General features: G+C 49.2%; 1 protein-coding gene and 1 long non-coding RNA gene across 4 annotated transcripts in view; one reads left to right on the top strand and one right to left on the bottom strand.

Annotated features, from left to right (window-relative positions):
• Window positions 1–10,881, bottom strand: part of ACOT7 (acyl-CoA thioesterase 7) — a 100,752-nt gene extending 89,871 nt beyond the window's left edge. Inside the window, exons 1-2 of one of the 3 annotated variants that reach the window (XM_058719293.1) lie at window positions 10,283–10,576; window positions 4,709–4,936 (exon numbers count right to left, since the gene is read on the bottom strand). In XM_058719293.1, the coding sequence (XP_058575276.1) occupies window positions 4,709–4,936; window positions 10,283–10,572 (518 nt within the window). In that variant the 5' untranslated portion in view covers window positions 10,573–10,576. Of the gene's footprint in view, window positions 1–4,708; window positions 4,937–10,282; window positions 10,577–10,719 lie in introns of those variants that run through there. The other 2 variants (XM_058719297.1, XM_058719294.1) reach the window with 2 other exon arrangements.
• Window positions 10,882–10,957: 76 nt separating this feature from the next.
• On the top strand, window positions 10,958–12,512 carry LOC131505571 (uncharacterized). The gene is made up of 2 exons (XR_009258465.1): window positions 10,958–11,556; window positions 12,260–12,512. It is a non-coding gene; the product is annotated as an uncharacterized LOC131505571 (long non-coding RNA).
• The last annotated feature ends 13,798 nt before the right edge of the window (window positions 12,513–26,310 follow it).

Here is a 26,310-nt window from a genome sequence, read left to right as displayed (position 1 = left end):
CATTTGGATCAGGCAGTCTTCCTGAACTTCCCAAAACCTAAAACTAAGCACCAATTACAAAGTTTTCTGGAATTGGCTGGCTAGTCAAAATTGGGTTCCAAACATCTCTCTTATGACTCAATCTCTATATGCCCTACTTAAAAAATGAAAGATCAGGGGTTCCCAGCTGGCTGAGTCGGTAGAGCACGCGACTCCTGACCTTGGGATTATGAGTCCGAGCCCCACATTGGTCATAGAGCTTACTATATGTATAAAAGTGAAAAGGAAAAAATGAAAGGGAGACATAGCTTTGGGGACTTTAAGGAAAAGCTTAATAAGACCCCTGCCCTCAGATATCCTAACTCTTTTTTTCATAAAGTTTATTTACTTTGAGAGAGAGAGGGAAAGAGAGTGTGAGTGGGGGAGGGGCAGAGAGCATCCCAGGCAAGCTCCGACTGTCAGCGTGGAGCCCAACTCCACAAGCTATGAGATCATGAGCCCAATACCAGGCTGGAACTCACGAACTATGAGATCATGACCTGAACCGATATCGAGGGTCAGACGCTTAACCAACTGAACCACCCAGGCGCCCCAGCTACCCTAATTGTTAACTCCCCTTTTCCTCTGTGTAATGAGAGGGAATGGAATGCCTTAGAATACTCATCCACAAAAACACAGGGACCGTCATCGACCCACAGGGTATGGAGCCAACAACCAGACCCTACGGCACGGGAATATCCCCTCACGGCCATTCCTGCCACTAACTACCCTGTTAGTTGAGGCCGCTGAAGGAAAAATCAGGGGACCCACTTCAGCCATCCTTGTATTTTGGCCAAGGGTGAAACCACAAACATTTATGCCAACAGCACGCCTTTGGGGCAGCTCATGGCTTTGGAATGTTGGCTAACAGTGAGGCTCCCTTACCTCGACTGGGAATGGGATAAAAACTGGCTCCGGCTCCAAAATTTATCAGGTGCCACGCTGCTGGCTGCTCTGCCTATGAGTGAGGCTCCTGGGCATCCCTGGAGACCAAAGGAAACCACCTTGCAGTATTTCTGCCAAAAACGATGCTCTTAAGGAAACCGACAGCCAAATCTGTCACTGTCCCAAGGGATGTTGTCCCAAGTGATAATTTGCAAAATTCGACAAGAGATACCCAACAATTGGCCCCAGAGAGGGAAAAACAAAACAAGACTGGAAATCTATTCATTGTTGGCTCAATAAAGAGAGGGAACTCCGGTTCGAACGGAATTAACAATCTGGCCCTACCAGAAATTCTAAACTTCCCACTACTTGCCTCCATACATGCATTGAACCATTGGTCTACTGACAAAATGATAGTGTTTGTGAACCCACATTGGTGGAGAAAAATTAATAAGGCTGCAAAAAGTGCCTACTTCACTTACCCACCTGTCCAGAGCGCAATCCAGGGAAATCTCTTCGCACTATGGATTTCATACATCTCACCTTGAAATCCTGTTCAGAAAGATTATCCCTACCTGGGTAACTCCTCTCAAACTTTGTAGTGATGGGGAAACCCATTTTTCTGGTCAGGTGCCTCAAAAAGTCTGTGTTGTTTGGCTAGTTTTAGCACACTTTTATCGTGCATCCTACCCTCAGTCCTCAAGGTTAGCTGAACACGCTAACGACACCACGAAGACTGAACGGGAAAAATCCGTATAGACCTTCCAGGTCCTTGGCCGAAAACATTGCCGTCAGTCCTTCTAAATCCCAGCTCTACCCCCTTTGGAACTTGTAGACTCTCACCCTCTAAGGTAGTCACAGGACATCTAATGCACTTGGCCCCTGCCTCCTCTGACCCATAGTTGACAAAAGGAGACACATTCCAACATTTTAAAGGTTTAATTGCTTCTATTAAAAATAACCATAAAAATATGGGGCGCCCGGCTGGCACATCGGTGGAACGTCCAACTCTTGATCTTGTCATTGTGGGTTCAAGCCCTGTGTTGGCGGGAGAGATTACTCCAAAAAAAAATTCTTTAGGGGCACCTGGGTGGCTCAGTCAGTTGATCGCCTGACTCTTGCTGGTTTCAGCTCAGGTCACCATCTCACAGTTTGTGAGCTCGAGCCCCACGACCAGCTCTGTGCTGACGGTGTGGAGCCTGCTTGAGATTCTCTCTCCCTCTCTCTCTGCCCCTTCCCTGCTCATGCCCTCTCTCTCAAAATAAATAAATAAACATTTTTTAAATAAAATTTTTAAAAAACATAAAAATAGGGGCACCTGGGTGGCTCAGCCAGTTGAGCCTCCAACTTCGGCTCAGGTCATGATCTCATAGTTCATGAGTTCAAGCCCCACATAGGCTCACTGCTTTCAGCAAGAAGCCCGCGTCAGATCCTCTGTCCCTTTCTCTCTGCCCCTCCCCCGCTGGTGCTCTCTCGAAAATAAATTAAAACATTTAAAAATTAATTAATTAATTTAAAAATAATAGCAAATAATAAATAAATAAATAAATAAATAACATAAAAATGAAAATAAAAATAAAAATAAATAGCCATGCTTTGGTACAGCAATCTTTTCAACATCTGTTTCCGGGAGATGAAGACCTTAGGCATCACACCTTGCAACTGGAGATTCTGTTGGAAGAGACACCTCCACAAAGCCTCTTCCAACTTGCTGGAAAAGCCCTTCCAAGGTACTGCTAACATGCCCTTGTGCCGCCAAACGCCAAGGAATAGACTCCTGGACTCACACGACTCATCTAGAGAAAGCACCACACCCTGACCGGCCTGGCACGCCACCTGATGGCCTGAAAGCAAAGACTTCCCAGAGTTGGAGCACAGGACATCCGCCGAGACAGCTTTCCTGAGATGTCCCGACCAGGCCTGGGTTCCTCTTCCTCGCCATTGGCTCCTACTCTCTCTCTCTCTTGAAAGAAAATGCTCTTGTCCACATTCCCCCAAGCCCTTGCAAAAGGAGGAAACCTCTCCTTTTGATTATGACCCTTTCAGAAACAGCCTCATCACGATCCCGAGGCAAATTAGTTTTCACTTGCCTTTTCTAAAGGACTAAAAGGTTCAGGAGTCACAAAAGTCTTTGACCTGGGCTATTATTTGACTCTGGGTTCTTATCCAAATCCATGGTCACTGAACTTGCAAACTTACAGACTGTCTTATTGGATAACATTTGTTTTTCCAAACAGTTCTTTTGAGAGAACGATACTGTTCTCATACATCTTTAAAGTTTTGCTATTTTTGCAAAAAGTTCACCAGCTATCGCGTCCTGCTCAGACCTGCACCGTATCCTCCCCAGTGTCCTGGGGAGGCCATTGCCAATTCTTCCCACATGCTCCAGAGGGACCCACAACTCTGCTCTCAGGGCCACTCAGCAGGGACTCCCAAGAAGCATTGTAACTGTGGCTTCACCTCAGTAGGGAGAATTTTTCTCCCCTAAGTCAAAGTAAGTACCAATAAATATTTTCAGTTGGCTACTTTCAGACCTATAGTCCTGGTTTAGACCCATCATACAATTTGGAATTGTTACGTTACTTCTGTTTGTATTTTTGTGTTTTGCTGCCCGTCAAACTTTTGTAAAAATGATGTAGCCAATCAGGAGATGATCTCCAACGCTTATGGCCTTGGTGAATATGTACTATATATTGTTTTAGTTTTTTTTTAATGTTTTATTTATTTTTGAGAGCGGGGAAGGGGCAGAGAGACAAGAGGACAGAGGATCCAAAGTGGGCTCTGTGCGGAGAGCCCGACACAGGGCTCAAACTCATGAAATGTGGGGCGCCTGGGTGGCTCAGTCGGTTGGGCGTCCGACTTCGGCTCAGGTCATGATCTCGCGGTCCGTGAGTTCGAGCCCCGCATCAGGCTCTGTGCTGACAGCTTAGAGCCTGAAGCCTGTTTCGGATTCTGCGTCTCCCTCTCTCTCTGACCCTCCCCCGTTCATGCTCTGTCTCTCTCTGTCTCAAAAATAAATAAACGTTAAAAAAAAATAATAATAAATAAAAAAAATTCAAACTCATGAAATGTGAGTTCATGACTTGAGCTGAAGCTGGACTCTCAACCCACTGAGTCACCCAGGTGCCCCTCAACTCTGGTTTCAAATGATATGTTCCCACCCACTCCTCCACTCCACATGAGTGACATCACAGCTTGGCATTCATAAATATCTTAGCATTGCCTCTGAAAGATAGACTACAGGGCAGGGCACCTGGGTGGCTCAGCTGGCTGGGGAGCTCAATCAGTTAAGTGTCCAGACTCCGGTTTGGGCTCAGGTCATGATCTCACAGTTTGTTAGTTCGAGCCCTGGCACCGTGGCTCTATGCTGACAGTGTGGAACCTGCTTAGGATTCTCTCTCTCTGTCTGTCTCTCACCCTGTCTCTCTCTCACCCCTTCCCCACTCACGCTCTCTCCCTCAAATATAAATATTAAAAAAAAAAAAAAAAAGATAAAGACTCCATTTAAAAACAGAACTACAAGGGGCGCCTGGGTGGCTCGGTTGGTTGAGCGTCCGACTTCAGCTCGCATCATGATCTCACCACTCACGGGTTCGAACCCTGCGCTGGACTCTGTGCTGACAGCCTCAGAGCCTGGAGCCTGCTTCTGATTCTGTGTCTCCCTCTCTCTCTGTCCCTCTCCCGCTCATGCTCTGTCTCTTTCTCTCAAAAATAAATAAATGTCAAAAAAAACACACACAAAACAGAATTACAAAACAATTATCCCACCTGACACACAACACCAATTCCTTAGTATCATTAATACCCAGGAAGTGTGTTCAAGTTTCCTCCATGGTGTCCTGGAAGTTTTGAAATCTGCATTTGTGAACTGTATTCACAAATCGCCAAGAGCCGGAAAGACCCCGGATGTTCGCTGATAGGTGAAGAGAGAAACATATTGCAGGTAATGGATGCAACAGCAGCGAGCCCTGCCGGCACAGCAGTGGTGCTCACAAGCACAGCGCTAAGCGTATGAGTCCATCCGTATGAGAGTCTAGAAAAGGCAGAAACTAGAGTGAGAGAAAGCAGCCCTGTTTATAGGGGTCGGGGGGTGGGTAGGGACTGACTGAGAAGGAGCAGGAGGGAACTTTTGGGGGTGATGGAAATGTTCTAGGTCACAGCTGTCGTGGTCATTATGTGGATGCACACATTTGCTAAAACTCAGTGAACTGGACACTTAAAAGAGACGCATTTTATTATGTGTTCATGATATTTCATCAGATCGCTTTTTGAAAAGCATCTGGGTGACTCAGTTGGCTAAGCGCCTGACTCCTGATTTCGGCTCAGATCATGCTCTCACGGTTCATGAGTTCGAGCCCCGCGTCCGGCTCAGTGCTGACAGTGTGGAGCCTGCTTGGGATTCTCTCTCCCACTCTCCACCCCAGCCCTCCCCACCCGCGCAGGCTCTGTCAAAATTAAAAAAAAAAAAAAAAAAAATTAATTTAAAAAAAAGCAGAACTACAATGATCTCACCTTAAAAAACAGAAATTCCTTAATATATTTTAAGTTTCAAAGGACTATTCAAGTTCCCCCAAATATCTCATAAATGCTTTAAAGTCTGCACTTTTGTCGATTTTCTACCTAAGTGTAATTTGCATACAGAAAATGTGCATTTGTAACAAGCTTCCTCAGTTACTCAGGTGTAGGTTGTCCCCAGGTAGGCTGACCATGTAATTCATCCCCCTCCTTGGGACACCTGGAGACACAGTGGACCTGGAAGCTGACCCTGTCTTCGGGAGGCTGGGCTCCCCTTGCAGAAGCCACGCCACCCGGTGAAGACCAGTAAAAGACCTCTAGGGTGGCGCCACAGGGCCAGCAGGGGGCGCACTCACACTGCATCAGTTGCAGGCCAGTCAGGAAAATCGGCTCCTTGCAAGTCCACATGGCTTTAGCTACTACTTACCGCTCCAGCAGGAGGAAGAAGGGTTTCCCCTCGCTCCGGCAACAGCCGAGCCAGTGAGAGACAGTCACAACTCGGCCAGTGAGAAGCCACTATCCTTTGAACTCCCAGTTTGCGCCCACAGACTTTGCGCTCGTAACAACCTTCCGGAAGTCCCCTCTCTCCTCTATAAAAGAGCTTTCCTCTCTTTTGTTCTCCAGGCGCCGAGGGTTTTGCTGTAAGCTTCCTTGCCCTGCAATTCCTAAATAAATCCAGTTTTGCTGGTAAAATGACTGACGGCTCCATTCTTTAATATTAATTTATTCGGGGGAGAGTGCAGGCGGGGGAGGGGCAGAGAGAGGGGGACAGAGGATCCAAAGTGGGCTCGGCGCTGACAGCAGCAAGCTCGATGTGGGGCTCAAATTCATGAACCGCGAGATCATGACCTGAGCTGAAGTCGGACGCGCAAGTGACTCAGCCATCCGGGTGCCCCCTCTGACAGCTTCATTCTTAACGTTAACAGAAGAAAGCAACTTCTGGCCTGAGTGAAATCCGGGAGCTGATGGGCTGTGGTGCCACGTCCAGGGCAATGCCAAGCTGCCGGGCCCCCTTACAGAGGGAGGCTGGACGGTGGGTGAGAACGGCCGACCCAACCACAGGCTCTCCGAGCTGCAAGAACTGTGCCTTTTCCTAGGGCCTCCACCTCCTAGCAAGAAAGGAGTCAGCACCGTGCGTTGTTTTATGGAATGTTCCAGAATATTAGCTCAGAGTGTGGTTTCCCTAAATCAGATTCGATGTTTTCCTTAATTCCACTGTAAACCCAAAGACAGAGCTCAAGGGGAAAAAATTCTAACCCCTTAACATGCTAAAGTCCAGGTCCTTTGTCGGTACTACAGTGAACAAAGCAATCGCTAATCTCAATACATTTCCTAATAGATCTGTATCTAACAGCATGCAAACAAAATACCTTGTAGACCTCACACACTTACCTACAAATAGAGGATTCCTGGATTATCCGCCCTGGGCAAAGTCTAAACCAAAGTCCGCCTCCATTAGCTAGGGGGTTCCCAGAGAGCTTCTGAAACCCTTAGGAAATCCTTCCTCTCATAGGCCTGCCATAAATTCCAGGAGACTATCTATGTTTACATTTAAATACATCTAAACGGATGCAATTAAAAATTCACTTCCTCCACATCTGGCCACATCCCAAGCACTCAATGGCCAGTGACTAGTATACTGTGCCACCATATTGCACAGACCTGGACATCTCCATCACTGCTCCACAAAGTCCTGCTCTCCAACAACCTGTTACATGGCATGTCCTTCAGCCATTTTTTCAACAAAGCCTCGGAGGCTTCTACTAGGGGCCCACACTGATGCCATGATTAAGCCTCACAACCAAATATAAACTGAAGCTTGAGTAAGCAGTGGACAAATCGTAGCAGTGGGGACACCTGGCAGGGAGTACTCTACCAACAGCCTTCAGCTCCTGGTCAAGGTCCGAGGTGTGCCCTTGACCAAGTCTTCAACCCCTGAGAGCCTCATTTTCCGCATCTATAACATGACACAGGTGGACTGGGGCTCCTTCCGGGTCTGACATTCTAGAACTCGAGTCCAACAAGGAAAAGCGTAACTTAAGCAAAATTTAATTAACATTAGTTAAAAATAAGCCAAAAGAGGACACCTTGGTGGCTCAGTTGGTTAGGCTTCTGACTCTTGATTTGGGCTCAGGTCATGTTCCACAAGATGGAGCCCCATGCTGGGCTCTATGCTGACAGTGCGGGGCCTGCTTGGGATAGTCTCTCTCTCCCTCTTTCTCTCAAAATAAATAAACATTTAAAAAAAAAATAAAGGAAATAACCAAAATAGTCATAGGAAAAATGTTCTTCTGAACTTAAAAAAAATTTTTTTAATGTTTATTTATTTTTGAGACAGAGAGAGAGCATGAACGGGGGAGGGTCAAAGAGAGAGGGAGACACAGAATCTGAAGCAGGCTCCAGGTTCTGAGCTGTCAGCACAGAGCCCGATATGGGGCTCCAACTCACGGACCATGAGATCATGACCTGAGCCAAAGTCAGACGCTCAACCGACTGAGCCACCCAGGTACCCCTGTTCTTCTGAACTTTAAATGCTGTCCTGGAACCTGCATCTTAGGGCTGGATCAAAGGCGGGAGGAGGACAGCACCCTACCGTGGCCTGACTGTCCAAAGTTCAGGCCCTCAAAGATACACTGTTCTCTTTGTGAGCTCATATGCCCTTTAGGAGGCCACTTTTATAACTGCCCAGCACTATGGCAAAGATTGTAATCCCTACAGCCACCCTGACACAGGCATTATCATCTCCAATTCACAACTAAGGAAGCTGAGGCCCAGCGAGGTTAAGGAACACGCAGAAGCCGAAAGCAGCTCACCTACAAGAGGCAGAGCTAAGATTCGCATCCAGGCCCCTTAGCCTCTTGGGCCAGCGTCCCACTTTTTGGACAAAAAAGAGCTTTCATTTACTTACAAGGTGCCGGCCACTCTGCCAAGCACTGGATACACTTTCTTTAACACTCAGAACAACCCATGAGAAAATGGGGACACGGAAAGGTCAGGCAGCTTCCAAAGGGGCAGAGGCTGAATTCATTTCAGTAATGCCAATTAACATTTAGTTAGCAAATTACGTTTTCCTTGTCGGACTCCAGGGCTGGTTCTAACCACTGCCTTCCCCAGCCTTCAGGGCCCCTATCTCTTCAACATTGCCTTCCACACCAAGACCATGTGACCACTCTTAATTATCTAGGATGGTAGAGGTTTGGGCCTCCTTCTCTGCTGAACTGTGGACCCCAGAAGATGAGGACCGAATTTTCCATGTGGGTGTCCCTCTGTGGCGCTTTGCTCTTTGGAGGCAGCCAGTAAAACTTGTTAAATTCATGGGCTTGGCTGTCCTAGGGCAGGAGGCTCTTCTTTCAACATGGGGTGTCAGCTCAGATGTCCTTAAAGGGCTCCCCACCCTCGTATGTCCACTCTCCAGTATCCTGGGGTTTCTGTGGGCCAAGCCCTTGTGACCACGGCCGTTGTCACAGCCCCACCCACACTCCCTTTGGCAGTCATGCCGGGCACCTGAGGCTCACCTCAGCCAGGCATCCTGCCCACCTGTCCCAAGACTACTCAGAGACAATATGCGATTGTGAATGTGCCACAGGCAGCCCTGTACACACCATGGGTAACGAAAAGCACACACACATATGCTTGTGCACACACGGGAAGCGTCTAAAACTATCCAAGAACTATTAACTGTTAGAAGCTGGTTAAAGAAAGATAATACGTATAGACTGGCTATTCATCATCCTCATGAAGTAAATAAAAGCCTGGCCTTCCACGTGTAGACTGAAATCAGTATCTTCTTTTTGGGGTGAGCGCAGTGGAAAGTACACGGGTCTGGAGACAGAAGACCTGGCAGGGGCTGCCCTCAGGCTCTTGTGGCTGGATGACCTTACAGAGACATTGGGTCTCCCAGAACCTCAGTTTCCTTCCTCTCCTCACAGTGGTGAGACCCCTGCCATCCTTTCTCCCAGGTAAGTTGGGCAAACCGAATGAGAAGAGAGATACACAAGCCCTTTGTAAACCATGATTGCCAAGGTCACTTGGCCAATACGAGGCAAAGCCTGATCCAAGACCCTGACTCCAGGCCCTCCTGTTTCCCAAAGTCAGTTGCTTCTATCATTTTGCCAGGAACTTATAGTTAGTGGGGCCATGACTGCCACACAGCCAATAACAAAGGGAACAGAGCAAGGTTCCCCTTAAAGATCTCCTCTCCCTAAGAACGCTCAAAACTGACCTTGAGGTTAGGAAAGGCTTCTGATGGCGTCAGAAGTAGGGGTGGAGTCAAGGCACCCCAAGAATCCAGCACTTACTACACATCCAGTTATTGTCTTTTCCAGGGAGATGTCACCATCCACAGGAAGCCAACCTGGTGGGTGGGACCCAAGGTCAGTGTGATGCCCAACCTCCAAATCTGAGGAACCTACCCCAAATCAGGAAGCAGCTCATTCTTAGTGGTGTGTCAGGCAGACTAGGCCCGGCTGCAGGCCCCAGTCCTAGTGAGGCCTTCCCAGACTTGCCCTTACTCAGCTCACGCTCAAATACTAGCGTGCCTGCTTCCGATTCTGTCCAAGGTAATGAAGGGTAACCTTGAGGCTGCCCTCCCCGCTCCAGTGGGAAACGAGCCAGCTCACGATCTCCAGCTTCCTCTGGGGGCTTCTATCTACCCATGGCCCGTGGAGGAAGGCCGGGGGTGGTCCGCTGCGAAGAACAACCCGTTGCCCCCATTGTGTAAGATGCTACCAGGCTCAATGGAGCAGTTAACCTTTAGAGGGGATGGGTATTTTCTGCTCCTCCGTTAACACCGACTCCCCGAAAAAGCCGAGGCAGACAGGAAAGGGACTGTATCTCTGCAGCCTCCGCCCACTCGGGTACCCACCGAGGGGCTCGCCTGGCAAGCTGGTAATCTGCACCCCACCTCTCAGGGGATCCGGCAGGCGATGCACCACCGCCCGGAGAACGCCCTCGGATTAGGGGGCTCAGCGGGACCCCGGCTGGGGCTCCGGCGCGCTCGGGCACCGGGCGGGGCGGGGCGGAGCGCCAGGGATGCGCATCGACCCCGCCCGGGGACGGCGCCGCGCCGAGTCCTCCCGCAAACCGCCTGCGTGGCCGCGGCGCCGTCCCCGGGATGCGCCTCAGGCCGCCGGCGCTGCGGGCCTTGAGGCGCATCCAGGCCTCGGCGGGAGGGCGGCGAGTCGGAGAAGCCGGGCCCGGCCGCGGGCAGGGGCGGGGGGCAGGGCGGGCTGGGGCGGGCGGGGGAGGCCCGGGCGCTGACTCGGCGTCCGGGCTGCTCGCCGCTCCGCGCGCCCCGCTTACCGGCAGATCTGGATGGCGGACGGCGTCTCCGCGGCGGGGCCCGACATGCTGGCGGCGTCGGCGAACGACCGAAAGGGAACGCAGGTGTCTGGCAGGCCTGGCGCGGAATGAATGAGCCCGGGCGGCGCCATGGAGGGGGAGGGTGGAGGCGGGGCCTGCGCGTCGGAGGGGCGGGACCTAGGCCCCGACGGCGAATCGAATGCGGTCTCCTGCGCAGGCCCCGCCCCCGCGCGCCCCGCCCCTCGGGCCGCCGCCGGCGCCCGGGGCGTCCGGTTCTGGCGGCGGTGGGGCGCGGTGGGGAGCCGCTTCCAGAAGGTTCGGCGACTGTTGGGCGGTGCCGAGCGCGGCAGCCGCGTGGATCAGCCTCGCCCCGCGCCGCGCGTGTCCGCGGGGGGGGAGGGGCCGTCCCGGCAGCCGACGCTGGGCGGTTGCGGATACAGCGCCCCGGGAGGTGGGCGAGCCCGGGCTCGGAGGCCCTGGGGCTGGAGTGCGGCAGGAAGGCCTGCGGGGGTCCGCCTCCGGGGCTTGCACTCTCGAATCAGCCCCTGACGGGAAATTGGAGGTCCCCCCACCCCCCCGTAAACGAGCATTTATGGCGGAGCTGCTGGGTATTGTGCTGGGAAGGCACGTGGGTGCGCAGAACCCGGAGTCAGGAGCCGGCGAGCTGGGCTGCAGACGACCAGGGACCCGGGATGGCCTACACCGCCGGCTGCAGGCAGGGAATCTGCCTACGCGGTCCGCTGCAGACCGCCTCGAGCTTCGTGCAGGATTTCCTGGAAGCCCTGAGCTTTTGCTTGGGGGTGTGCGTGCGGGCGGCGGTAGGGCGCCCTAAAGATGGTGAGCTGTTCTGTTGCACAGCCCAGGTCAAGTCTGGGTTGCAAAATAGGCTTAACACACACCAAAGAGGGAAAAGGTGATTACATCTGTGTGCCAGAATTGCAGAGAGCTTTTTACTCCGTATAAGATGTGCCTTTTCCACATTTGTTACCGCGAACATAAATTGCTTTTGTAGTCAGATTTTTAAAAATCAAATAAAACCCACAAAATAGGCTCTTCAGTGAGATTTGAAAACCCATTTATGCTAAACTAAATAGCTCTGAAGGAATCCTGTCTCATCCTGGTCAGTCCCGCATTATCAGACCCTAGAGGCAGCCCAGCTCATGTCTAAGTCCTTGGAATAGAGGGGACAGTCCGGATCACATCTATGTTTTAAGACGATTGCATTAGAAATTTTGTTTTCTAGCGAGAGTTAAATTGATGCAAGCACCAAGGGTCACCAAGCCTATTTAACCACCACGTCATCCCAGGATGGGTCCCAAAGGGAATAGATTTCTTAGGATGGGACCCAGCAGCAATAAACCAGATTTGGAGCCTTAGGCAAGGCAGTTTCCTTACCGGTTAATTGGGGGTAATATTTACCTGACCTTCCCCAGGAGAAATGAGGTAATGAATGTAAGGGGCCCAACACATCAATAATTTAGGGCCTTCCTTCCTTTTTGTTCTCACCTTTCTTACTCAAATGTCCTGTCTCTCCAAACAGTCTTCCCAGACAGTCAATGCAATGGAACAAGTCTTTACTGGGGCCCTGCCCTTTTTGTATAGGTGAGAGCATTCCCATGAAGTTGGATACCTTTTGTTCTTCGAAAACCTCAAAAAATCTGATTTGGAGACAAATCCGGGACACAAGAAACCTGACTGTGACCACCTGCTGAACCATATTCCTAGACTAGGGAATGGGCTGAATGGTTCAGGATTAAATAGACTGGTCCCTCCCAGAGGGAGACAAAAAAAGAGATCTGGGACAACATCTGTACCTTTGGAAAAGGGTGTGGCTAAGCTTTGGCCCAAAGACATCATCTGTCAACACTCTCCATGTGACAGCTCTTCTTGTAGCAGAGGGAGCCAGGGAACATGACCTTTCAGCCCAGATATTGTTGTGTCCTGCTTCTGTAGAGAAAATGGTGCTCCAGGATTAACCACTTGTATGTCATTGCCAGTTGTTTATACTGTTGCCCAGTGTTCAAGGTCAGCAGTGGCGTGGCGGGGGGGGGGGGGGGGGGGCAATCCCTTAGCAAAGCCATTACCAGTTAGCTTCACTACAGTGCTGGTGGATTTACACTGGTCTTTCACCTTACAGCCTCCCTCCTTCCCACGTCAGGTTTTTCCCTATTTTCTCAAGCTGTTGAGCCATTTCCGTCCCTGTCTTTCGGGGCAAAACTTCTCAGAAAAGCTGTTTATATATACACCCTCTGTCCTCTGTACCCCCCTCCCATTCTCTTCTGAACCCATTCCATCCCTGGGTTTTGTCTCTACAGCTCAGTTTGTCAAGGTCACTAATTCCTTCCCAAGTTGCTAAATCCAGTAATCTGTTGTCAGAAGTCATCTCTCTCGAAACGTGAACTACTTTTCTGGCCACTTTGCTGGGTCTGCTCTGCGAGTTTTGCCATGTGGGATGCCCAGAACTCTCCCCCGAATTCTAGACTCTCGCCTAGACTCCTAGACTCACTAGACTCCTCATGCCTGGACCTCACATCACCCCAGTGGTGTTCTAGGCATCTCCCACTCCCCCTGAGACTGCTTCTCCCAGTCTTCCCCATTACAGTTTCTTTTTTCCAATTGTTCAAGCTAACAACTGGGGAGTCACCTGTGACTCATTTCTCTCCCATCCCTCATCCAACCCATCTGCAAATCCTGCCAGCTCTGCATCCAGAGTAAGTCTAGGCAAGCCAGTTAAGCGTCTGACTTCGTCTTAGGTCATGATTTCATGGTTAGTGAGTTCGAGCCCCGTATCGGGCTCTGTGCTGACAGCTCGGAGCGTGGAGCCTGCTTCAGATTCTTCCTGCCCCTCCCCTGCTCACACTCTGTCTCGCCTCAAAAATAAATAAACATTAGAAAACATTAAACAAGGAAAGTAAGTCTAGAATGTGCCCTGTCTCCCTGTAGCATTCCAAGCATCGTCCACACCTCTGTCCAGATGTCCTCATCTCCGCTCTCCCCGTGCTTGCGTGGTCCCCACCGCCATGACCCCTCAGAGGGTCCTTGACTACAACTAACACCTCTTTCCTCAGGCACCCCCAAGCTTCAGCCCTCACTTCCTTGGGTCTTTACTAAAATATCACCTGTAAATAAGGCCTTCCCTGACCACCTGTCAAAAGCTGAGTTCCTCAGTAGTCCCTAATCTCTCCCTGGCTTAATTTTCCCCTTAGCTCTTAATGCCACTTAGTATATATTTTACTCATCTATTTTTTTTAATAAGTGAGTAAGACAGGTTTTTTTAAATTTTTTTTAACGTTTTATTTATTTGTGAGACAGAGAGAGACAGAGCATGAACAGGGGAGGGTGAGAGAGAGAGGGAGACACAGAATCTGAAACAGGCTCCAGGCTCCGAGCTGTCAGCACAGAGCCCGACGCGGGGCTTGGGCTCGCAGACTGCAAGATCATGACCCAAGCCAAAGTCAGACACTTAACCGACCGAGCCACCCCGTCACCCCAATTTACTCATCTATTTATTCTGTCTCTGCCAACCATGTTTTTCATTGCTGTATCCCAAGCTCCTAGAAGAGTGCTTAGCACATAACAGGTGCTCAGGAAATATTTTACAGATGATTGACTCAACAGAGGTTTACCAACAGCAACGAGTTGAACTACCTCAGGTATTTAATTAATTCTATTTAATTTCCCCACTCTTTCTTTGGACTAGAAATAGTATCCACAAATTGTCATTTAAAAAAAAAACTTACAGGGGTGCCTGAGTGGCTCAGTGGGTTAAGCGTCTGACTTTGGCTCAGGTCACGATCTCACAGTTTGTGAGTGCGAGTCCACGTTGGGCTGACAGCTCAGAGCCTGGAGCCTGCTTCAGATTCTGTGTCTCCCTCTCTCTCTCTGCCCCCTCCCCCGCTGGTCCTCTCTCTCTCTCTCTCTCAAAAATAAACACTTAAAAATTTTTAATAAAAAAACCTTACATATATTATTTAAATAATTTCTGAAAATTTTTATGGAAAGATATTTAGGAAACTATTGACACTGGTAACTTTTGGGGAAAGGGGGGTTAGACCTTCGCTTTCCATTGATGTATTTTTGTACTATTACCATCTAACCTCTCGACTGCTTTATTATTTTTTTCTTTTTTTTTTTTAATTTTTTTTAACATTTATTTCTTTTTGAGACAGGGAGAGACAGAGCATGAACAGGGGAGGGTCAGAGAGAGGGAGACACAGAATCTGAAACAGGCTCCAGGCTCTGAGCCGTCAGCCCAGAGCCCGACGCGGGGCTCGAACTCACGGACCGCGAGATCACGACCTGAGCCGAAGTCGGATGCTTAACCGACTGAGCCACCCAGGCGCCCCGCGACTGTTTTATTATTTTTTTCAAGTCAGTAGGGAGTATTGGATATGAAGCAATGGGGACCCTCATACACCAATGGTGGAAACGTGAGTTAGGTGGACCCTTTGGAGAATAACAACCAAAAATAATTGCTAAAGCTTGAAACTGCCATAGTCTTTGACCCAGAAACTCTACTGCTGGGTACATCTCCAGTGTATTGAGCGTGAGGTCACCCAGAAGGGCTTCCAAAAGGATTCACAGCGGCACTGTTTGTGATAACCCCAAACCGGAACTCAAATGCCCGTCGGCAGTGCACCAGATCAGTGGATTGCAGCACGCTCATCAGCGCCATACTGAGTAGCCGTGGAAACCCACGAACTCCAGTTGCACACGACGAATCACAATGTGGGGGGAAAGAAGAAAGATCCCAAAGAACGTGTAGGATCAAGCCATGCATGCAAACAGCGAATACTCTATTCGTGCCAGTCCCAAAAGGGTAAGGGTTGGCGAAGATGTGGAGAAAAGGGAAGTCTTTGACACTGTTACTAGGAATGCAAATGGGTACAGCCACTGTGGAAAACCATATGGCAACTCCTCAAGAAGTGAAAAAGAGAACTACCTTATAATCCAGCAAGCCCACTTCTGGGTATATGTCCAAAGGAAATGAGACCACCATCTCGAAAAGGTATCTGTGTTGTAGTGCTCATTGTAGCATGATTCACATTGAAACAGCCTAAGTGTCCATCAATGGATGGACAGGATCAGGAAAATTCAATATATATAAATTATATATTATAATTTTATACACACACACACACACACACACACACACACACATGATGGGATACTATTCAGTCTTTAAAATGAAGGAAATCTTGCCATTGGCAACAACATAGATGAGCCTGGAGAGCATTATGCTAAGTGAAATAAGCCAGACAGAGAAATATAAATACCGCACAGTACGATTCAGGTAGAATCCTGTAAAAAAAAAAAAAAAAAAAAAAAAAAAAAATGTTGAACTCTTAGGAACAGAGAGTAGAAATGTGGTTGCCAGGGCTGGGGCTTAGGGGAAATGGGAAGAGGTTGGTAAAATGGTGCAAGCTTTTATCCGTAAGATGAATAAGGTCTCAGAATCTAATGCGTAATGTGGTAACTATAGTTGAAAACGCTGTATTGCATAACGGGAATTTGCTAAGAATAAATAAACAACTCTGTTAGGAAAATATAAACAGGTGGTAAAAGAGTGTTGTCATCAAGGAGGGTCACAGGAGGGGCGCCTGGGTGGCGCAGTCGGTTGAGCGTCCGACTTCAGCCAGGTCACGATCTCGCGGTCCGTGAGTTCGAGCCCCGCATCAGGCTCTGGGCTGATGGCTCGGAGCCTGGAGCCTGTTTCTGATTCTGTGTCTCCCTCTCTCTCTGCCCCTCCTCCGTTCATGCTCTGTCTCTCTCTGTCCCAAAAATAAATAAAAAACGTTGAAAAAAAAAAATTAAAAAAAAAAAAAAAAAAAAAGGAGGGTCACAGGGAACGAGGTGAGTGGGAGCGGTATTCACGTTTCTTCTCCTGACCGGGGTGATGGTATACGGGATCATTATTTTTTTATGCTGTAAATGTAAGTTTTATATTTTGTTTTTAATATGTATTTATTTACCTTGAGAGAGACAGAGACAGCACAAGTTGGGGAGAGGCAGAGAGAGAGAATCCCAAGCAGGCTCTGCACAGCCAGCACAGAGCCCGATGTAGGGCTCCATCACAGGAACTGTGAGATCGTGACCTGAGCAGAAGTCAAGAGTCAGACGCTTAAGCGACTGAGCCGCCTAGGTGCCCCTGAATACCGTGTCTTAAACTGAAGATTTGACTCTGGCGTAAGCATGAATTTATCACTCAGAGCTGTGAAAGAGAAGGGGCCAAAGAAACACCGGGTGCATGCCCCTGAAACTGCCCGTGTGTCCTTGAGCACCATTCACCTGACCCATGCCTGGAAAGGGGTGAGGCAGAGGCGGGGTAACAGGCTGGGGGCTGGCTGTAGACCCCCAGAGAAGGGCTCCCGGGAAGTGCACTTAGCACCACGTATCGGTGTCACTGCCGTTGCCTCCTTCACATGGGAGAGCAGGCCCTCTGAGTAAATGCAGAGACCTTTCTGCGAGCCTTTGTCCAGAAGTCACATGAAGCTCACCCTTGGGGAGCCCCAGCAGACTGCCAGAGTCAAGGGACCTTCTGTGACTGGGTGGGAGATGAGTCGCAGACAGAGGAGGGAGGCCGATCAGAGAGAGAGGGATGTAGGCTTAGGAGCGAGGGCCCCAGGCCGTGCTACATGAGCCCCGTGCGGCCTCGCATTGTCTCCTGATGCATCTGTGCCCTGGCTCTCTTGTTAGGAGACACGGGGAAACGACAGCAACTGCCCCGCTGGTTGTTGGACGGAAGAAATAAGTTGATATCATAAGGCACTTGGAATAGGATGCGGCACAAGAGAAAAGGTCAGCTTAAGTTTTCGTGAACCAGCTTGTGAAGCCCAGTTGTCCTGAGGTCCTGGGGGCTCTGGGGATGATTTGACCAGATGGGATGCCGTCTGCCTTGTGCCAGAGCACTCTAACTGGGGTCCCAGAAGAAGACCCCGATTAGTTCAAGCAGGCACCAGTACAAGAAAAGGACAGTGCTGGATTCTCCAGGGCTCACCATGTCCTTTTGGGTGTCAGGCACCAGATGCAGCCTGGAAGGGGCCACCTGGCCCCTCTGCGCCCTCTGTCTCCTTCTGATGTCAATGACATCTAGCTGCTGCTGTTGTTGTCTTAATGTTTATTTATTTTTGAGAAAGAGAGTACACGCGGGGGAGGGGCAGAGAGAGAAGAAAAAAGGATATGAAGCAGGGCTCGAACTCACGAACCTCGAGTTCATGACCTGAGCCAAAGTGAGACACTCAATCGACTGGGCCACCCAGGTGCCCCAATATTTAGCTGTTTTACTAAAGATTTGCTTTTCCTCCTAAGAGATGCTGGACCCTTCGTGATTCTAGCAACTTGTCTCTATTCAGCAACTTGTCTCTATTCAGTAGCATCTTGTCTACTGCATTGAGTGGACAAGCCCCTCCATCTGTTGCCAGCAGGAAACCTACAAAGGCTGAGCATGGCCTCCGTCTCAGGGAGGACTACAGAGGCTGCTTAGAGACCTCACTGGTACCCAGCCCACTCCTAACACCTGTAAGATCAAGCCCTGGGGCTCTGACCCCACAGTGAGCCACTCTGAGGAAACCCAGACCTGATAAACCACCGGTTTGAAAGCAGGACCCATAATCCAAGAGGGCAAGCAAAGAACAAATTGGTCCTTACACGGAGAAGAAAAACACCCAAGGGTTTAGAATAGACAAGAGATGCACTTTCCAAGTGAAGCATTTAGAAATCATCCCTTCGACTCGTAAGTAGGTCAAACTGTAAATCTAGAATTATAGCCTTGTCCGGGTGCCTGCATTAGAGTGTTGGTGAGAGATGATCTTCAAAGTGCCTTTAGAGGTGAGAGTTCCCTTCCTTTGTAAGCCCGGTGGCCCTTGGGCGCTGTGTCTGAAGCTCTGTGGCTCCACCTAGGGGCCGAGCCCCCAAACCGCTGCATCCTTCCCTAGGCCCTGGCCCCAGCCTGGGCTCCACCCGCCTTCAGATCCTGCTAAAAATCAAAATAAACTTCCCCTTACTAAAACTTATACCAGGAACCCTGTGATTACAACAAAAACCACTCAGAGTGAGAGAAATTCTATTTTTTTTCCCCACACACGTGATAATTAAAAAAACTGGGGTATAATTACAGTTTCTCAAAGGCCCTGGGGGAAAAATTATGCTGGTTTCATGCATCAAGTAATTGCTGTTTGAAGAGTCAAAGGGCCCTAATTTGCTAGAGATACTTAAATCAGATCCCACATGGTTGTGTGAGTCGCGAAGAACCCTGGAGGGCACAGCTCCCAGGCTCCCAGCCCCACCCCCTGTTCTCTGCCTGTGACAGGCTCCCCAGAGAAGCGACTGCTGTGTAACCAAACCCTTGCCTGGCGAGAGCTTTGGGTGACCCCTCCAAATGCTCATCTAAATGCTCAGGTCACTGAGGGAACAGAACCGCTTTTATGCCTCAGCGGTCCAGTAACACAGGTTGGATTTGGTGTTCGTGTCCTTAAGAGGGTTCATTTCATAATTGGTCTTGGGAAGGCTGACTAGTTGGGTGAAGAGGTTAAAGGGAGGGATCCAGGGGCGCCTGGATGATCATGATCGCGCATTCATGGGTTCGAGCCTGGCATAGGGCTCTGTGCTGACAGCTAGGAGCCCGGGGCCTGCTTCGGATTCTGTGTCTCCCTCTCTCTCTGCCCCTCCCCTGCTCATGCTCTGTCTCTCAAAAAATAAAATAAAACATTAAAAAAGAAAGAGGGGGGAAGGATGCAGAGCCCTGCAGCAGGGCCCCACCTTCAGGCACACCTAGCTGTGTGGCTTCAGGTAAGTTCCTTGACCTCTCTGTGCTTCAGTCTCCTCATCTACAAAAGGAGAATAACAGTATACACCTCATAGGATTTTTATGAGGTATCAGTGAGTTAATACATAAAAGTCGTTGAGAGCAGTGCCTGGTGCATAGGGAGGGCTCAATAAATGGTAGTTGACAGTACGACTAGTTAATGAAGATTATTGTCATGCATTTAACAAAAATTTATTGAGCATTTTATACATGCCAGGCCATGTACTGGGCACCACCATCATGCCTATGACACCACACAGAAACCGTCTAGATATTTTTTTCAGCTGATTTATTTTGAGAGAGCGTGTGCACTAACAGGGGAGGGGCAGAGAGAGAGGGAGAGAGAGAGACAGAGAGAGAGAGAGAGAATTGTAAGTAGGCTCCGTGGTGTCAGCACAGAAGCCTGACGCAGGGCTTGAACTCACAAACCGTGAGATCATGACATGAGCTGAGATGAAGAGTTGGAAGCTTAACCTACCGAGCCACCCAGGCGCCCCAGAAACCATCCAGATATTTATACGTGCAGGAAAATGCACAATCATAATCGTACAGTTGATTATCACAAAATAAATACACCCATTAGCCCCCCAGACCGCGAATGATGACATCGCCAACACCCCAGAAGGCTCCCGCCTGTGCTCTCCCAGAAACGGCACCCCTCCCTGGTACAGACGATCGCTGTGTACAACGTCGGTGTGACAGGTGGCCGTGGCTGCTGCCGGGAGCAGTGGTCTGCTTGCTTTTGTCACTGCATAGCATCCATCGCATGAGCATAAGCCTTCGTTACATTTCCGACCCAGCGTTTCCAAAAGCGGTGTCCTTACTCCTCACTCTTGCTAGAGCACTGTTCTCTGGCTCTCAAGTCCTCTGAGCCTGCCGGCCATCACTGCCCTGTGGTAGTCTTCCGGTCACGGAGAGGTCATGGCCCCACATTCCTTGTCAAAATGCTCAGCTGCCCCCGCACCGTTTATTCTCCCACGTTCCGTGTGTCCTCTGCTCTTTTTGCCCTCTTTTCCTGCCCTCTTTCGGGTTGTGGGTTTTTTATGGTTCCACATCATCTCCCCATCGTGTCTTCTTAACTGTGCCTGTTCCCAGTGCGTGCTCCGTGGACCCCTGGTGGTCCCCGTGTCTAACAAATATACAGGGTTTTCTCAGAAGCTTCCTGATGTGTGGCGAGACTATATCATGAAATCAGTCGGTATTTCGAAGATCTGCATAACTCAGGGAAGCGATATTTTTCAGATGACTAACGCATGATGTTACATAATCACACGTGGGTAAAAGACCCATTCAAAATGCCAGATAGGGCGCCTGGCTGGCTGAGTGGCTGGAACGTGAGAGTCTTGATTTCGGGGTGGTGAGTTCGAACCCCACATTGGACATAAAGCTTACTTTTTTAAAAAGTGCCAGATAGGGGCGTCTGGGTGGCTCAGTTGGTTAAGCCTCTGACTTCGGCTCAGGTCATGATCCCGCGGTCCGTGGGTGCAAGCCCCGCATCAGGCTCTGTGCTGACAGCTCGGAGCCTGGAGCCTGCTTCTAATTCTGTGTCTCCCTCTCTCTCTCTGCCCCTTCACAGCTGGTGCTCTGTCTCTGTCTCCCTCGAAAATAAACATCAAAAATTTTAAAAATAAATACAGTAATTAAAAAGTGCCAGATAGATCAGTGGAATTAACGTAACAGAGCATGACGAAGCAGTATACCCATATGGTTTTGGATTCTGCATTGCAGCTGACCTTGAAGGAGTTAGCACCTGTTGGGTTTTGATGTCGTAGCAAAGAAAAGTATCCACAAATTTCTGAAAAGACTATTAAAACATTAAAATACTCCTCCTTTGGGGCACCTGGGTGGCTCAGTCGGTTGAGCGTCCAACTTTGGCTCAGATGGTCCGTGGTGATCTCGTGGTCTGTGGGTTCGAGCCCCACATCAGGCTCGCTGCTGTCAGCCTAACAGTGTAGAGCCCGCTTCAGACCCTCTGTCCCCCCTCTCTGCTCTTCCCCTGCTTGCGCCGTCTCCAAAACAAATAAGTATGAAAAAAAATTTTTTTAAATACTTCTCCTTTTCCCAACGATATATTTGTGTGTGTTTTCATACGCTTCCATGGGAACAACATATCAGAACATGCGGAGTGCAAGAGATAGGAGAATCTAGCTGTCTTCTAGTAATGCAGATAGCAAAGAGATTTGCAAAGCTATAAAAAACCATACCGCGCTTGTCTCCAAAAAATTTCGTTTTGAAAAAATGTATTATTGAAAAGATGCATATGCTGACAAGTAATGCACGTATTGTTGTTTCTAGTGAATTAACACATAAAGCTTTAAAACTTCTTTTTAATCTCTACTAGAGTAGATATCGATAGATATAATCTACATAAAGTTGAGTTTAAAACGTCTTCCAGGGGTGCGTGGGTGGCTCAGTCGGTTAAGTGTCCGACTTTGGCTCAGGTCATGATCTCACAGCTCGTGGGTTCCAGTCCTACATCGGGCTCTGTGCTGACAGCTCGGAGCCTGGACCCTGCTTCAGATTCTGTGTCTCCCTCTCTCTCTGCCCCTCCCCCTCTCAAAAATAAACAATAAAATAAAATAAAATAAAATAAAATAAAATAAAATAAAATAAAATTGAGTGTCTCACTTTGGCTCAGCTAACAACACAAGTGGATGAACTTTCCAGGACTTCTATAACAAAGTACCACAAACTGAATGGCTTAAAACAATAGACATTTATTTTCTCACAGTTCTGAAGCCAGAAGTCCCAAAGTAAGATGTCAGCAGGGCCACGCTCCCTCTAAAGGCCATAGGGAAGAATCCTTCCTTCCCCTCTTGCTTCGGGTGACCCCTGGTGCTCCTTGGCTTGAAGCTGCATCACCCCAATCTCTGCCTCATCTTCACAGGGCCATCTTCTCTCTGCCCTAGTGTCCTCTTGTCCTCTCCTCTTTTTCTTTTTCCTTTAAGTAGGCTTCATGCCCAACACAGGGCTTGAACTCACAACCCTGAGAACAAGGCCTGAGCTGAGATCAAGAGTTGGACACTTAAACAGCTGAGCCACGCAGGCGCCCCTGTCCTCTCCTCTTCTCATAAGGGCACCGATCCTTGGATTTAAATTTTTTTTAATGTTTATTTATTTCGAGAGAGAGAAAGAGAGAGACAGAGACAGAGAGAGCACAAGCAGTAGAGGGGCAGAGAGAGGGAGACACGGAATCCAAAGTAGGCTTCAGGCTCTGGGCTGTCAGCACAGAGCCCAATGCGGGGCTCGAACTCTTGAGCTCTTGAGCTGTGAGATCATGACCAGAAGCTCAACTGACTGAGCCACCCAGGTGCCCCTAGCAATGTTTGGATGTAGAGCCCACCTTAATCCAGTGTGACATCATCTTCAATTAATTCCATCAGCAAAGATCCTATTTCCAAATAAGGTCACATTCTGAGGTTCCAGATAGATGTGAATTTTTAGTCTATTTTTACTGACCCCACTCCAAATAGTTTACTACTGAAAAGAAATGCCCTGAGCAGAGTGATATATCAGGAAGTAAAGTCATATGGGGGAGGGGGGACTAGAAATGATGGAGGGTGGAACTGGCCTCACCACTGCGGGACGGGAGCCCCTCAGGACCCGGCCCACCTCCCCACCTGGCCATGAGGTTAATAACTAGGATTAAGTTATTACAGAGCCTAGCTGGGCTGTGCTGGACCTGGTGACAGAGGACAGGGACCACCCCCCCCCCACCCCCCCAAGGAGCTGCAGGTCCTGGAGAGAACACACAGGACCGGATTCGGAGGTTGCTCGAAGAGTTGGAAAATAGAGTTGGTTAAGGGAGCGTGTATTGCTTTGGGAGCATCATCCCAGGACACTGGCTGTATCACACCGGCATTTACCCCTTGAGATGGTGCGGTCACGTGGCTAAGGTGGCTCTCGGTGGCATGACGAGGTGATGGCCCGCTCTAAGGGAGGCCGGCCGCGCCTGAAAGGCTCAGAGGAGGGGCCCTGCTACCACGGACGTGCCATGTAAGGCTGGTCAAGCCCCCAGATGAGAAGGCTACTTGGGAGTACCCGGAGGACACACATTCGTAAGGAAGGCACAGTGAAGGTGCACCTGCGTCACGAAGAGGCAGAGCAGCGGGCAACAGCAGAAGACGCCGTTTCAGGAGCAGGACCACTGTCATCCCAGGATGATGGACTCCAAAACAGGAGAGGCCAGATGGCAGCGCTTAACCGTCAGAAGCCGGGAGCTCAGGATGATTGTACTGAGTGGCAGAGACAAGGTGGCCACCAGGGAGGCCTGGGCCACAGAGAGTTGTGATGGCCATGAAAACAGCGTCCCAGCGTCCCAACATGGGCGTGGCTCCGTCTGTATAGTTAGAGGAAATAAAGAATGCTTACCGGGGCCTATGGCATCGGCCCCAATAAAAAGCAATGATTCCTTGCCTGTCTTCCATTACCTGAGACAATTTTTGGGCGTGGAACCCACCGACTGAAGGAAGGCTGGGCCCCCAGGACTTTGCAACACGAAGTAAATGTATATAATACTGATTCCTCCTGGATTTCCCCCCAAGAACCAATGGCCCTTACGTGGCTAACTGTGCCCTAGGGGAGGTAGCATGTGTGAACATTTCCTGGGCCATTGGACACAGAGTCCAAGTTCATAAGGATCCTTGAAGATCCAAAGTGTCGTCACATACCCTCTTCGAATGGGAACGTGAGTGACGGAGGCCAGGTCATTAATGGAGCCCTTCCTGGTCCTGTCGGGCTCACAGTGGGTCCACCGAGTGTGTGAACATTTCACACATGTGTGAACATTTCACACATGTGTCATTTCTCTGGTCCCCCAAAGTATAATTGGAATACAGAAACTTGATATTTGGCACCACCCCCACATTAATTCTGTGGTTTGTGGGGTAAGACCTATCATAGAGGAGAAGGTCGGGTGTAAACCTCTCAATCAGAAACTTCCTGGGCTTTAGGAAATTACCTCTAATCTAGGAGGGAGCAGTATTATGATGGGTGGGTTAGGAGAATATAGAATGGTGAGGGGTGCCTAGGTGGCTCAGTCAGTTGATTGTCCGACTTCGGCTCGTGTCGTGATCCCTCGGTTCATGAGTTTGAACCCCAAATCGGGCTCGTTGCTGTCAGCACGGAACCCACTTCAGATCCTCTGTTCCCCCCTCTCTCTGCCCCTCCCCTGCTCACACGCTGTCTCTCTCAAAACTAAATACACATTAAAATAAAGAAAGAATATAGAATGATGAGGGGCATCTGGGTGGCTCAGTCACTTAAGCATATGACTCTTGGTTTCAGCTCAGGCCAGGATCTCACGGTTCGTGGGATCGAGCCCCACATCGGGCACGTGAATTCGCTGACAGTGGAGCCTGCTTGGGATTCTCCCTCCCTCTCTCTCTCTGGCCCTCCCCTGCTGCAAACAAAATCAAAGTGACAAACATGATAAACGGCATTCTATATTCTTTTTTTAAATTTAAGTTTATTTAATGGTTATAGAATGGTGAGACACGGGACAGTTAGTCACTGTGGTTTTGTTTGCACAACTATATACACATTATAGCATCCTCTGTGCCTGAGCCAAACTTGACAAAGTCATATTAACGAGACTGGGAAAGTGAAGGACTCAGCAGAGTATGCTTTTAAGCTGGAACTAAAGAAAAACCTGAAACAGAGACAACCAAGACTGGGGGGCCTCGGTGGCTCTGTAGGTTGAACGTCCAACTTCGCTCAGGTCATGATCTCGTGGTTCGTGGGTTCAAGCCCCACGTTGGGCTCCGGGCTGACAGCTCCGAGCCTGGAGCCTGTTTCTCCCTGTCTCTCTCCCCTCCCCTGCTCGTGTTCTCTCTCTCTATCAAAAATAAATAAACATTAAAAAAAAAAAAGATGAATGAAAGCATAGTGGGAAAATATCTGTCCCTTAATTTAAACCCCTCCCACACAATTCTTTGTTTAGAAGTGAAGCACTACGGTGTGTGTGTGTCTGTGTGTGTGTGTGCGCGCTCACATCATTTTCTTAAGTAGGGTGTTAATTTTGGAATCGAAGGATAGTTAGCATCTGTTAACAGTATGTATACTAATAAGTTACTAAACTTATCATTAAGTTACTAACGAATTCTTTCTTTTTTAAATTTTTTTAAATGTTTATTTACTTTTGAGAGAGAGACACACAGAGAGTGAGCAGGGGAGGGACAGAGAGAGAGAGAGAGAGGGAGACACAGAATCCAAAGCAGGCTCCAGGCTCCGAGCTGTCAGCACAGAGCCCAATGCGGGGCTCGAACTCACTAACCGCGAGGTCATGACCTGAGGGTAATGCAGACGCTCAACTGACTGAGTCACCCCGCGCCCCCTTTCTTCCTTTTTTTTTAAGTTTGTTTGAGAGAGAGAGCACGCACAAGTGGGGGAGGGTCAGAGAGGAGAGAGAGAATCCCAAGCAGGCTCTGCACTGTCAGCAAGGAGCCCAATGCTGGTCTTGATTTCGGGAACCTCGAGATCGTGACCTCAGCTGAAGTTGGACGCCTAACTGACTGAGCCACCCAGGCATCCCTTTAATTATTTTTTTTTTAATGCAAACCTCTGAGAAAATTGGACGGCCACATGAAAAAAATGAGACTGGACCACTTTCTCACCACACACACACATAAACTCACAACGGATTAAAGACCTACATGTGACACTTAAAACCATAAAACTCCTTGAAGAAAACACAAGCAGTAATCTCTCTGACATCAGTCGTAACATCTTTCTCGACATTCTCCTCAGGCAAGGGAAACAAAAGCAAAATTAAACTCTTGGGATTACAT

This window comes from Neofelis nebulosa, chromosome 2 (genome assembly GCF_028018385.1).
Source record: "Neofelis nebulosa isolate mNeoNeb1 chromosome 2, mNeoNeb1.pri, whole genome shotgun sequence".
Taxonomy (NCBI): domain Eukaryota; kingdom Metazoa; phylum Chordata; class Mammalia; order Carnivora; family Felidae; genus Neofelis; species Neofelis nebulosa.
This window is presented reverse-complemented; position numbering and strand designations above follow the sequence as displayed.